Source organism: Gobio gobio (assembly GCF_949357685.1).
Source record: "Gobio gobio genome assembly, chromosome: 23".
Classification (NCBI taxonomy): domain Eukaryota; kingdom Metazoa; phylum Chordata; class Actinopteri; order Cypriniformes; family Gobionidae; genus Gobio; species Gobio gobio.
The window spans coordinates 39,660,079-39,675,190 of record NC_137119.1 but is presented as its reverse complement, the minus strand read 5'-3'; the positions used below and the strand labels follow the sequence as shown (position 1 = coordinate 39,675,190).

Below are 15,112 nucleotides of genomic sequence, written 5' to 3'. Positions count from 1 at the left end.
AGGCCCTGATAAACTATATAGTGAAATCAAAGAACAAACTGGTGTGGCATCATTTCGAACAAAAATCAGGTCAAAACAAAGTTTGTTTGCAGTTTGTTCCCGGAGTTCAATACAGCATGGCAAAGTCTTTCCGGAAAGTTCACTCCGGACAGAGTTAACAGAGTTTTGTGTGTTGAACATAGTCAATGTTGCCATCTGATAGTTTGGATTGTAGGGCAAAACTAATTTTAAACCTTTTTGTGCTATTTTTATAGTTTAAATTCGTCTTTGTGTCAATGTCACAATGCGTTTTCTTGTACTATAGTACATTGAGTAGATGAATGAGTCTTGTACTATAGTACATTCAGTAGATGAATGAGTGAGTGTCTTTACGGCCCTGTAACTGATCAAACGGCTTAAAACGCCACAAAATAAGCCTCAAAAGTTATCAAACATGCAACAGCGTGTTCATATATATATTTTTATGCAGTTACCAATTGCGAATAGCTGTGTGTTTATTCGTGCATTTAATTATATCTGTTACAGGATATGCATGTTTTTGTGTAATGTTTATATTGTGCATTTGTGGGAAGCTTTGAACTAAATAAAACTGAATTAGAAGCTGTTTCAATTGAGGAGACTGGGAAAGTGTTTAGCAGTTTGAGCATAGGACAGGGCGGTTTGTGAAATGTGGTATACACTTTGCTAAAGCTATGATTGAGCAGTTTAAATCAATTAATTTATTGTTGATAGGATGAGTGTGAGGGGGATCTTGCGGAGGCGATGCCAGCGCTGGAAGCGGCTCTTTCTGCTCTGGACACACTGAAGCCGGCTGATATTACTGTCCTGAAGACGATGCAGAATCCCCCTGGTCCTGTCAAACTCGTCATGGAATCCATCTGTGTCATGAAGGGAATTAAACCCGAGAGGAAACAAGACCCTGGTGGATCAGGTATGAGAATGTAGCACAGAATGTAGTCTGGCTTTTGTCCGTCCTGAACACAGCATTAGTTGAAGGTCACATTAAACCAGATTAGATTCTAAGCTGACACACTAAGATCACCATTTACCAGCATCTTTAGCTATCCTGTTATCTTTTTTTATTTGCTTTATTTACACAGGTAAGATGGTTGAAGACCACTGGGGGCCATCTAAGAAGCTTCTAAGTGAAATGAAGTTCCTTGAGAGCCTCAAAACATTCAACAAGGACAACATACCTCCTGCTAACATCAAGAAAATCAGAGAAAAGTTTATAGACCACCCAGATTTTCAGCCTTCAATAATCAAAAGCGTGTCTTCGGCTTGCGAGGGCCTTTGCAAATGGGTGCGTGCCATGGAAGTGTACGAGCGTGTGGCAAAGGTTGTTGCCCCCAAGAAAGAGAAATTAAAAGAAGCAGAAGGCGAGCTAGCTGTGCAGATGCAGATGTTAGCCGTAAAACGGGCCGAGCTGAAGGAGGTGGAGGATCGTCTGCAGGCGTTGAATGACACATTCGAAGGGATGATACAGAAGAAAAAAGACCTAGAAGCAAACATCGAGCTCTGTTCCCAGAAGCTAATACGAGCTGAAAAACTAATCGGTGGCCTGGGAGGAGAAAAAGACAGATGGACGGAGGCCGCGCGGCTCCTCGGCATCAAATACACCAACTTGACCGGTGACGTGCTTTTGTCCTCGGCTACAGTGTCGTATCTTGGAGCCTTCACCGTCGATTATCGCGTGGAGTGTCAGCAAGAGTGGCACGAGCTGTGCAATGAGAAGAAGGTGCCTTGTTCAAAAGACTTCACACTTAGCAACACACTCGGAAACCAGGTGTCGATCCGTTCGTGGCAGATCTCAGGATTACCCGTGGACTCGTTTTCCACCGACAACGGAATCATCGTCTCAAACTCTCGCCGTTGGCCACTCATGATCGACCCTCAGGGCCAAGCCAACAAGTGGATCAAAAACATGAATAAAGGAAACAAACTCTCCGTCATCAAGCTCTCAGACGGCAACTACATCCGGACCCTCGAGAACGCCATTCAGTTTGGCACACCAGTCCTCCTGGAGAACGTCGGCGAGGAGCTGGATGCAGTTTTAGAGCCGGTTCTCCTGAAACAGACCTTTAAGCAGCAGGGCGTGGAATATATGAAACTGGGTGAGAACACTGTGGAGTATTCAAGCGACTTCCGGTTCTACATTACAACAGGGTTGAGGAATCCGCATTACTTGCCGGAGGTGGCGGTCAAAGTGTGTCTTTTGAACTTTATGATCACACCGTTGGGTCTCGAAGATCAGCTGCTGGGGATCGTCGCCGCCAAAGAGAAACCAGAGCTCGAGGAGAAGAAAAATCAGCTGATTCTTGAAAGTGCAGCCAGTAATAAACAGCTAAAGGAGATTGAGAACAAAATCCTGGAGGTTCTTTCTTCTTCTGAAGGGAACATCCTAGAGGACGAGGCTGCCATTAAGGTTCTCTCATTATCTAAAGTGCTGTCAGAAGAGATATCCGAGAAGCAGAAGATCGCAATCGTGACTGAAAATGAAATTGACGCAACTCGAATGGGTTATCGGCCGGTTGCAGAACACTCGTCCATCCTGTTCTTCTGCATCTCAGAGTTGGCAAACATCGATCCCATGTACCAATACTCTCTCACGTGGTTCATCAATCTGTACCTGCACTCCATTGCTCAAAGCACACCTAGCGATGACCTACAGATCCGCATAGCCAACATCCTGGATCACTTCACCATGCGCGTTTACTACAACGTGTGCCGCTCTCTGTTTGAGAAGGACAAGCTGCTGTTCTCCCTGCTTTTGACCGTTGGCATCATGCATGGAAAAGGTCAGGTCGACGACCTCATCTGGCGCTTCCTTCTCACAGGAGGCGTTGCTCTGGAAAACCCGTTCCCAAACCCAGCCCCGGAGTGGCTGTCTGACAAATCATGGTCCGAAATAGTCCGGGCTTCACAACTTCCCCGTCTCGAAGGACTGTTTGAGCATGTGCAGGAGAACATTGTGCAGTGGAAGCAGATTTACGACTCTGGTCATCCGCAGGACGAGGAGTTACCTGGGAAGTGGTGCAAGGTAGTGGGCATGGAGCGCATGGTAGTGCTGCGCTGCTTCAGACCGGATAAACTTGTGCTGGCGGTACAGCAGTTCATTGTGGACAATATGGGCCGGGCGTACATCGAGCCACCGACCTTCGACCTGGCGGAAAGCTACAGTGACTCCAACTGCTGTTCGCCACTCATCTTTGTCCTCTCTCCAGGATCAGACCCTACAGCAGGTAAAATAGAAAGATGTTTCTTTTCTGTGCTTTTTATAATATATTATTGTTCCTTCTGATACACAACATTATTAATTTTATTCTGAAAATTTACTGTACTATTACAGTTTTCATGAATAATTTGAGTTTTTTATATTATGTTTTCATTTAATTTAAGTTTTAGTATTTTTTTGTCATTTTTATTAGTTTTATTTTCAAAAGAATGTCTATATAGATTTAATCAAGTTTAAGTTTTTAATTTTTTTTTATGTTTCATTTTATTTCAAGTAATGAAAATGACAAAAGCTATAGTTAACAATAATAACCCTGTATGATGCACATCGCAATACATATTTCTCGATGCACAATATCATAATGGTATTATGATTGTTCAAATAAAAGCAGAAACAATATTAATATTTAATTTAAACCTAAGGACATATTTAAAGGAAGTGTGTCCAACATGAGAAAGTGAAACTGTGTACAAGAGAAACTAAAATGGTAGAAAATGGCAAAAATACCACTCAGACATTAGTAAGGATAAACATGATTTGTTTTGTGCTGTGAATTATTGGCTGTAGAAATTAAAATTTGACTACCGATATTTACAAATGTGACATTTTGTAAATATAAAGATGAAGAATGTAACTGGGGCAAGGAAAGGTATAATAGAATTGTTCAGAAAAGCATACAACTCAGTTTTTTTTTGTAGAATTATTTCATACATATACAAATGTCTGTTAAATCTTAAAACACACTCAACTTCCTATATTAAAACAAATGAGAGAAGGATTTCTGTCTATTATGTAATTGACATTTTATATTTACTTGATTGTTAATAAATTGTTACATTTTTGATCCTTTCTGAATTAATCTGTAATTATTAACTATCTCCAATACGGAACGGTGTAATTGCAACAAAGGGTTAAAGCGGAATGATTAAATGTATGATTAACTATCAAATATAAAGGACCAAACAACCAGTTGGGATTCTCTTCTAAATTCGACAACTATGATAAATGGAGTCAGATAAAGAATATTATAAATAAATCCATTTTGCCCAGCTGAAAAACTGAACGCGCAAACGGCCTTCGAGTCGCTATCGCTACCGATCCTTGGAGCGAATTCATGCGGTCTTACAAAACATGTATGTATGGGCATATATCTGTATGTACATATGTGTGTGCAGACTTGTAGGTGTGCGAGTGTTTATGGTATGAATATATTCAGATAAATGGTATCTGATGTACATCTGATTGAAGTGTAATGTTTATCTAAGAAAAAGTAAAAACATTTTTTTATTATTTATGATGACTTTTGATAATTATTCTACTCTTTATGTTACTAATGCATTCTTAATATTAATATATTTCAGTAGTTCTTCGATTTTAACAATGCTTTTGTTTACTTTTGTATGATACTCAAATTTCGGTCTTGAAGACCAATATACAATCTGGGTAATCTATGTAATATTATGAGAAATGGGATCACAGTATATGATTGTTTCAGCCCAGACCTAAACATTTACAATTAAATGATATTCTTTCTCTCTTTGTCTTACTCAGGACTGCTGAAGTTTGCAGATGACTTAGGCATGGGCGGCAGTAAGACCCAGACGATCTCTCTCGGTCAAGGTCAAGGTCCAGTAGCTGAGCAGCTGATCAAGGCAGCGCTGACCGACGGCACCTGGGTCGTACTGCAGAACTGTCATCTCGCAACCAGCTGGATGCCAACCTTGGAGAAGATTTGCGAGGAGGTCATCACACCTGAAAACACACACACCAGCTTCAGGTAAAAAATGGTGCTGTTTCAAATGAAAGCAAATCACACAATTGAAGTGAAATGCAAATGACATATTTCATCTCAAAATCAAAAGAAAAAAATATCTTTTTCATATATATAATATAAATATATAAGGAAAATCAAGCATGTTTTATGATCATTTTAGATTTGTTTGCATTGTGATATTATTTTTATGACAATTAAGCCCCAAATTCTCATTACTGTAAAACAGTTATGCAAATCATCCTACAAAATGATTTTAAAATCTGCTATATATATAAAAGATATGCACTAAAATACCATAAAATATCTATACCTACTAATGAAATAATAGTTCATTATTATAAATAAGATTAAACTGTATTATATGAATTTTTGCATTATAGTAATTACAATGAGATTAAAATAAGAAAATAATTTCCTGTGGTAATCAACATTTATGCTAATATAATTTTATGTATGCCCCAATTACTTCGCCAATATCCTAACCCCAAACTCTGTGTTTTAGGTTGTGGTTGACCAGTCAACCATCTGATAAGTTTCCAGTGAGTGTTTTGCAGAATGGGGTGAAGATGACGAATGAGCCTCCCAAAGGACTGAGGGCAAATTTACTGCGTTCTTACCTCAGCGACCCCATCTCAGACCCCGCCTTCTTCAACAGCTCCGCTAAGCAGGAAATCTGGCAGAAGCTGCTGTTCGGCCTTTGCTTCTTCCACGCTCTTGTACAGGAGAGGAGAACGTTCGGCTCACTCGGTCAGATATGTATCTGTAATGCAGTTTGCTTTTCTGTCTGTAATCCTTCATTTGATTCAGCCCCCATCTTTAGAGAACAAGCTGTGATACTATCATCAGTCTACCTGATCTAATCTTTTCTAAACATGCATTATACAACCATAATCAAATAGCAGTTTACAAAGAAGAGGGAGCTATACGTTCATAGATTGATTCCCCTGAAAACTATAAACACTATTATAAAAGCAAGCTTGATTATAACTCCCTTCTATTTATCTATACTAATGATCTGGATATGTTTATGAAGAGTGATAATAAATATCCAACAATCAAATAAAGCATGCACATCCCAAAAAAAGCATTGGTAAACTGTTGCTGCCAAAAAGCTCACCAAAACAAATGTGATACATTTACATCTACATGCTCTTCATCAGACTTTTTTTTGGTTAGCTCGTTAAATGTTTTTGGGAGCCACAGTGTTGACTTTTTAGTATTTTGTAAGACTCATGTCATTCATATCTTCTATAGTGGGTTTCATTGTGACATTAAAGGTGTGTTCAATCTTCTCACTTCATCTTCCTCTGCAGGTTGGAATATACCATATGAGTTTAATGAGTCTGACTTGAGAATCAGCATTCGTCAGATCCAGATGTTCCTGGACGAGTATGAGGAGGTTCCGCTGGAGGCCCTCACATACCTGACAGGTGATTAAGCAACCGCACAGAAAGCCCTATTACAGTGTTTCCCAACAGCATACTGGATATTATATTAAAAGTAGTAATCACACTTAATATATGAAACTTGAGCTTGAGTCAAGTAGGAACAGAACAAGGTCATATAAGCTAAAGGGCCCTATCTTGCACCCAGCGCAATTGACTTTGTACACCGACGCATGCGTCATTCCTATTTTGCACCCGCGCAAAGCGCGCTTTTCCCTCCACAGAAGCACGTCGCTAAACTAGTGAATGAACTTGCGCTACCTGGGCGGTTCAGCGCAAAAAAGGAGGCGTGTTCCGGCGCAAACAATCCCTGGTGCTATTTTGCTGTTCCACTAAACAATTGCGCCACTGACCAGAAAAAACCTAGTCTAAAGTCAGTGGCGCGTTGCGCGTTGTTCATTATGCTATTTTAAGGGCGCATGCTTGACCATAATGTATAGCGTGCACAACGCGCATACACTTTGCTCATGTAATCTACACAGATGCAACAGTTATTTTTGCAAATCATAAATTGTTACACTAAAAAAATATTAACACATGAGATGACGGAAATCATTGTGGTGTGCCACGAAGATGTGAAAAAATAGGCATAAATCTAGCTTACAAATGATTCAGGCTAATTGTAATAATTAAGGATAAGACCTGTTTGCCCAATAGTGGCAAGACATATATGTATATAAGGACATCTGACAAATTGGTTTGTCCGTCAAGAACCAGGAACAAAAATCGACTGAAAAACGGAAAAAACTGAAAGACTGAAAAAAAAAAGACTGTGAAATCACCTTTACCATAATGTACAACATTACAACTTCACTTCTCTGTCTTTCACTGCTCTTACAAGCACACCAGTCTCCTCGGCTGTGAACCGCTCCTGGCGTGCGCCTGGTAAATGCGCCATAATAATAGCAATCCATAATGGAACTTGCGCACCTGCTTTTAAAGGGAATGTTGGATGACGCTCGGATTGGTTTATTCACGTTACGCCCAAACCACGCCTATGAATAATGAAGCTACTTCAGACCAACCCATTTTAGATTTGCGCCGGGCGCAAGAGCCATTTATCCCGCCGGGAAAATAGCAACAGCGCCGAGACCCGCCCACAAAGTTACTTGCGCTTCGCGTTTTGACACTTGCGTTTCAGATCGTTAAAATAGGGCCCATAATGTTGTTGTTGTTAGTGATGATTATAAAAAACCAACAAATTTACATATCGTCGCTGTTGGGCGGAAACCTTGTATTTTTTAAATAATTAAACACTAGTGTTTTTAGTGTCATCATTTGTATTGTGGTTTCATATATGTGACCTGATCCAGCAAAATGAGTCACAGTGACAAAAATTTAAAAACTGAGATCAATGAAAAGAGGAGACTATAGGCTTTAAAATGATACCCTACTCAAAGTTACATCTTGAATGGTTTTAATGATACACCATTTGCATTATGGTCGTCTGCCCTCTTTTTCCAATTAAAACTTTTTTTCCTTAAAAAGGTTTTTGCCCGTTTTTTGTTGATATCTTTCAAAATCCTTTGCATTTAAAGGAATAAACTATTTATTTTGCAGCTTAATTTGACAAAAGACATTTGTATATATATAAATGTATATATATATACAAATGTTTTTGGTCAATTTAAGCTATTAAACCAGACTGAAGCTCAAATTATTTTAAACTATTTATTTGAATAAATATTTTAAAAGGCACTTTTACAAAGATTTACTAAAATCAGAAAGATTGAACAGAGGTGCTACATTTTTGCTTGAGAGAGGGTGTGTGTGTGTATGTGTGTGTGTGTGTGCGCGCATCCGTGTGCATCTGCATCCTTGACTGTCACCTCGCCCATGCACACGCAGTCACTTTGCTCTCTTTTGACTGCGACATTTCTCAAATTAATAAAAAGAACTACACACAGTATGCCACATTATACTACACTACACAGTATTGAACTATCTCTCTGATGAGATCTGCTAGCTTGTTGACACGGAGCGCTGCTGGTCTGACAGGGATGGCTGGACCAATCGCGTGCCGGTCAGTCGAAACGAGGCTTCCCGTTGACAAATACGTTTATGTCACTGTTTGTGTACATTTCTAAGCTTTTTGATTGGTTTTAGACAACGTTTAACACCATATTTGGAGATAGTGACGTTTCAGGGGATCCCTGGAATGTAGAGAAATACTCAGAAGTGACGAGAGTTGAGAAAATAAATTTCCAGCGAATTTAGTAAAACTTTGTCAACTTTAGTAGTCATTTAAATACCTTTACTCAATTATCTGGTCTACGAAACTTTGGGACATTATTTTTGAATGCCTGTGAAAAATAGTATCTTAAAATAGAACGTTGCAACTCCCGACTCATTTCGCCAGAACGGGTCACATATTATGGTCAGACAAAGTGTGCCGCACACGTCCTGAAAAGTGAAGCCAAAGCGTCTTGATCGCCCCCAGGTGGTTGGTCCCAGTATATATCATAAACCCCGCCCCCTCCCAGTGTTGCCAACTTACCGACTTTGTCGCTATTAGGGATGCACGATATTATCGTCACGACATTGAAATCGGCTGATAAACGCTTAAAATATAAAAATCGGCATTGGCCGATATGAAAAAATGATGCCGATATGCCATGCCGATAACGTGTTGATATGCGCCTGCAATAACTCACATGTGCTAGGATTGCTATAGCGATAAGATCACCTCAGCCGTGTGGTCATTCTTCAAGTGAAAACAAGCAAATGCATTGCATGTATGGTGATTTATATTGACAGTTTTTAAATCCTGCCCTTGGATTTGTGAATCAACACAGGATTGCCAGGTTTTCACAACAAAACTAGCCCAAAACAAGAACATTCGCGTCTCCCCACTCTATAGCGCACGCATACTCTTATTATAAAATCATATAAATCATAATAAATAATTATTTATCTTTAACAAGTATCCTTTTAGTAAGGAGACCTCAGAAATCTGAAACCAGAATGAAAAAAACAATTTTTTTTGCTCAAAATGGTGGTTTCCAAACAGGGAAAAAATAAACTTATATCGTTATCGATATCGGCATCGGCCAAAATGAGTTGAAAAATATCGGCATATCGTATATCGGCAAAAATCCAATATCGTGCATCCCTAGTCGCTATATTTAGCGACTTTTCAGACCCCTTTAGCGACTTTTTTTTTAAAAAGCGACTAGCGACAAATCTAGTGACTTTTTGGACAAACCTCCATAACTTTACAAATGTCACCAGTAGGCCTACTGTCCTGCGAGCGCGAGGTCTTGCTTTCTCCCTGCCGCCACACCTCTCTCTGTGTCTACCCGGTTCAGTGAATGGCTGAGAGGAGCAGCGCATGCCGGTGAACACACACACACAGCATCTGATCGACGTGAATGAGCGAGCTACACATGAGCACAGTGTTGCCACGGACCAATCACTTATCTGCTTCCTTTGTTTTATATTTAAAGAATTTTGTTTGACCCGTTATGATTTCCATTCTTCTCTTGTGCTTATCACTTATATTACTCACTATCAAAGAGCTTTAGTCCATCCAGTTTCAGACCTCTCTCAATTCAGATTATTTTACACATATACAAATTTAGTCATTCACTATATCATACTCGTTCTATTGTATGACAAGACTTTTGGGGGGATTTTCAGGAGGAGATTGGAGCTTTAACTTAATTTACTGTTTATTTCACACAGACATAACAAGTTGATCTCCAGTAAACTGTACTAACAGATACGACGGGAGTGTGGGCGTGGTTTTTATATTACGGCTCTACTTCCTGCTCTCTACTGCGCAGACTCGGGTCCCAAATCAAGATGCAGTCTATGGGTCAGACACATGCATGTCACTGTGTCATTATAGTATTAACATTTTATGAAAATCAAGCTCAGATGGAGTTGCGATGTTTTTGGCCAGCGAATGACAGATATTTTGTCTGTCACTGGAAGCATCTGAGACTGTAAGTGCATTGCATTACAATCAACTTAGTTTATTGTAGCTAAATGGGCGCTCAGTTTTACAAACTCTCATGATATAAAAGATGAAGCGCTATGGACAGGATGTTTAAAACAGTATATTGGCTACAACTAGATGGCAAATACCAGACTAAGACTCTTCTCCGCTCTTTAAATACAAGAACATTAGCCTTTATAAACAGTGCTTCAGAAAATGCTGTCCTTGTTCAAACATCACTTCTTTATTTACCCTTGCATTGCAAACAAGCTGAGATCTCCAAAACGAGTGCAGCATTTCATTCACGATAGATAGATAGATAGAGGCGGGGTGGAGTTAAGAGGTTTGACTGACTGGTTTTAGTCACAAGCTCTTTTAAATGCTTTTCATTGGTTAAATATTTGTAAAACCCACATACAGAGGTAAAGGAAACCAAAATGACAAATTATAGAGATGCAAGGTTTCTGCCTGACATCGACAATATATAATTTTTTGTAGCATTTCATTTATTTATTCATTTTGGCATTTAATAATGTTCCAGTGGTTGGGAAACACTGCCCTAGTAAACACATAGCAGTGTGTTAACAGTCACTCAGAACCAGTAATCACATAGCAACACCCTAGCATTATGGCGAACGCCACTCTTTTCTTAAAACAAAAGTAAAAATCTTGAAACAAGTCTTGGCATCTACAGTATTTGATGAAATACACTTTCATTGTGGCAACACTTGAGTTCATGTTTGCTCGTGTTCTCTGCAGGAGAGTGTAATTATGGTGGGAGGGTGACTGACGATAAGGACCGGAGGCTGCTGATGTCCCTCCTCTCCATCTTCTACAGCTCGGAGCTTATTGAACAGGACAAGTATCGCGTGTGTGAGGGAGATCTGTACTATGTGCCGCCACACACTCCCTACCAGGTACACACGCACACTGTGCACCTTCATTAAATCAGGTCACCTTTATTTATATAGCGCTTTAATACAATACAGATTGTTTCAAAGCAGCTTTACTGTGATGAACAAATAATGATCAATGATGCAAACATAATTCAATTCCGCTGTAAAGCATCTCTAAAAAGATAATAGTCATTCTTCAGCTGAAGTCAGTTCATTACAGGCCCGGTTCTACAGGGGTGCTTAGCACCCTCAAACGCAAGCAAAAGCTCCCTCAGTTGATACTGTAATAATATAGGCGAAACAGATTTGGCAGATTTGCACATTTATGTCCGAGTTCTGGAGAGCGTCAAATGCATCTATTTACAGCGAGTTTTTGCAGCGGTGAGTAATGTAGCCTACATAGATACTGTAGTTGTTGATCTCTCGAACGCGATCAGAATCTCACCGCTCAAAACGTCAGTTTTTATTCAGTGCTGAGTTAATGCAGGCTCGCGAAACCTCTCTAACAAACAAAGTCAAGACACAATGTAAGTAAGAGATCTATTGTTGACGAGACGACTTCATTTTTAAAAAAGAACTTTGTGAGATTGCGATAAACTGACAAAGCAACATCATTTTAGTGATCGTAGCGATCTTGGCTCACTTTCGAGGCTACAGTCATTCATTGAATAAACTATTATTATACTATATTAAATATGAATGCCACTCTGCACGAGACAGAAATATCCTCCTGTGACCCAGATTAGAGGTTTTGCCAAAATATTTTTGAAATTCCAATTATTGGTAAATGACTTGTAAATAAATAATCATACATTTCTCACTGTACACTGCTATGGTGGAGCCGTTAGCCTATCTGCACTTTACTAGATCACCCTCAGCAATTACAGAAGCACCCTCAGTGATTTGATTCTGGAACCGGGCCTGGTTCATTATCCAAAAGGAAACACTGACGGTGATTTTACTGACGCTTAATGGAATAGTTCACCCAGAAATGAAGTCGTATGATGCATTGTGTACAAGTCAAAACATGAAAACGTGCTGAATTTGATAAAAAGTATAATAGTATATTAAGGATGCTAAAATAACACTGGCTTGTGGGTATGCGATACGCTCTTTTATATGCAGAGTTATGTGGACTACATCCGCAACCTGCCCATCAGTGCTGAACCGGAGGTCTTCGGCCTCCACAGCAATGCTAATATCACCAAGGATTACCAGGAGACCAATCAGCTGTTAGACGGGGTCCTGCTGACTCTACCCAGACAAACTAGCAGCGGAGCCAAATCTCCACAGGTGGGAGGATGCAGATCATAAATAACAGATGAATTGACAGTTTTGTGTACCTGGGCTTTCTGTCAGTGCGTTTGTCTGTGTCCACACAGGAAGTGGTAGAGGAGCTGGCCGAGGGAATGCTGGCCAAGCTTCCCTGTGATTTTGACATTGAGATGGTGACCAAGAAATACCCAATCCTGTATGAGGAGTCGATGAACACCGTCTTGCGCCAGGAACTCATTCGCTTCAACAGGTACCAGACATAGTCAACGTTGATTTACATACATCATAACATTCCTGCTCAAACAGTAGAGCTAGCAAAGCCAAGGTTGTGGGTTTGAGTCCCAGGAAATGCGTGAACTTTGGATGCAAGCATCTTCCAAATGCATGAATGTAAATTTACAGGCTGTCAAAGGTGGTGCGTAGCAGCCTGCTGAACACCCAGAAGGCAATTCGGGGGCAGGTTGTGATGTCAGCCGAGCTGGAGAATGTCTTCAACAGTCTTCTCGTTGGGAAAGTGCCGGCCACATGGGCCGCCAAGTCCTACCCGTCCCTTAAACCCCTCGGAAGCTACGTGTCCGACTTCCTTGCAAGGCTGCAGTTTCTACAGGTGAGCAAGAACCAACAGCGCAAGGCAAATGCACACAAGCTCATGTTCCTTTAATTTTGTAAATTGAACCTACACTAAAAACATGTGGTGTAGACAACAATCTTCACCCAGAAATTACTAGTAAATTTCACAAACAATTATAGAACAACTGAAATGGTATTTTCTTGTAAAACATACTTCAATAATCCTTGTTTTATTTACAGCTTTTTGTGTGTGTGTGTTATCAGTGTTACAGTTCTACTATAGTTTTTATTAATATTTTGAGATGTTTTTTATTGTTATATTTTTCATTTTCATTTTCCTTTTAAGCAAATTTTAGTAATTTTGTTTTGAAATGTTACCTTAACAATTAGCTAAAATAAAATCAGTTTTTAATATCTTATTTCAGATCATGTTTATTTTATTTCAAGTAATGAAAAATATATTTTTTTATGGTTTTAGTTAAAGCTACACTGTGTGATATTTTCCCCCATCTAGTGATGAAAAGGTATATGACCATCCAGTGAATTTTAGTTTCTGTTCCTCTCAATTCCGATTTCGTTTTAACTCCTACGGTGGCCGATTTAGTCCAAGATTAATATGGCTTCCAGTTCGACCTCGTCCACATTCGACACGGTGCCATCGAGTGTTAAAACGCGAAAGGCGAAGCTTGAATTCATGGGTATGTCCCTCTTTGGCTAATGTACTTTCAAGATGGAGGGGCAACATGGCGACCCGCATTCGAACCCCTCACCCGTATGTATTTTCAATGGCATATTATAAACTTACGAGAATACTTTATTACTTGAAAGAAGTAAATATACATTAATGAGCACATATATTTTTGAAAGAACTAAGTGTTTTTAGCTAAGAATATACTAAAAAAGTTACACAGTGTAGCTTACTAATTAACTATATTATATACTATATATATATACTAACTATACTAACTATATTAACCTTGCCTAGTCTGCAATTAGTGCAATTAATAATGTCATGATTGACATGACAGAAAATCTTTTCCGGCTTTCCGTGTTTTAACTGTTATACGGTAGGGGGAGCTATTACACATCTTCTGAATGAGTACAGAATCTCCTGATAAAAACACAGGCGAACAAGGAGCAGAAACAAGTGATAAAAACATTGTTTATGCACGTCGTAGTCTTTGAAAAAAAATTAAACATGATTTTTCTCAGCTTTTTATTCAAAATGTAGCTTTTTTTATGAAACTTTCCCACATTCAAGTGTTGATAAAAAAAAGAATGCATGAAACTAGAATAAAACGGGGCTCTGTTCTTTCTTTTGATATATTGCATGTTCAGATATTCATACAACAAGATATTCTGGGGGCCATTTATGAAAATGATCAAAAATGCTGTTTGTGGATGGCTATTTTTTATTTTATTTAAAGAAAGTTGGTATGGAAAGAGTTCAATATATGCAGGGCGACACACTGTTGTCCACTAGTGTAATGATGACACTAGGTCAGCCAGTGTGTGCTCTGAGATTATTGAAACCAGCTGTGATCACTACCTTGGACAATTTAGCTCTACTTACCAATCGGCTTCTTATTTTTCAGTCATGTTTTTGTGTGTGTGCTTTAGGACTGGATCGATAACGGCCCTCCGCCTGTGTTCTGGGTATCTGCCTTCTATTTCACTCAGTCGTTCCTCACTGGTGTGTCTCAGAATTTCGCTCGCAAGTACTCCATCCCCATCGACTACATCGGCTTTGAGTTTGAGGTTTGTGTGCCAGCTGAGATCGTATGAGAACTGTGCTTAATAAAGGAATGTTTCTTAAACACTGACACTCTAAACTCAAAGAAAATATATTCAGCTGAAAACACACGTGTGGTTACACTAACACTACCATTCAAAAGTTTGAAGTCTGTAAGATTCTTTTGCTTATGCTCAACAAGCCTGAATTTATTTGATTAAAAATACAGTAAAAACAGTAATATT

At 39.3% G+C, this 15,112-nt stretch overlaps 1 protein-coding gene across 1 annotated transcript in view; it reads left to right on the top strand.

The window, feature by feature from the left end:
* dnah3 (dynein axonemal heavy chain 3) overlaps window positions 1–15,112 on the top strand; it is a 61,686-nt gene that overhangs the window by 45,012 nt on the left and 1,562 nt on the right. The window contains exons 50-59 of the mRNA XM_079806841.1: window positions 733–931; window positions 1,101–3,242; window positions 4,787–5,012; window positions 5,512–5,756; window positions 6,323–6,439; window positions 11,154–11,311; window positions 12,416–12,583; window positions 12,673–12,815; window positions 12,968–13,172; window positions 14,756–14,893. Of these exons, the coding sequence (XP_079662967.1) occupies window positions 733–931; window positions 1,101–3,242; window positions 4,787–5,012; window positions 5,512–5,756; window positions 6,323–6,439; window positions 11,154–11,311; window positions 12,416–12,583; window positions 12,673–12,815; window positions 12,968–13,172; window positions 14,756–14,893 (3,741 nt within the window). The remainder of the gene's footprint in view (window positions 1–732; window positions 932–1,100; window positions 3,243–4,786; window positions 5,013–5,511; window positions 5,757–6,322; window positions 6,440–11,153; window positions 11,312–12,415; window positions 12,584–12,672; window positions 12,816–12,967; window positions 13,173–14,755; window positions 14,894–15,112) is intronic.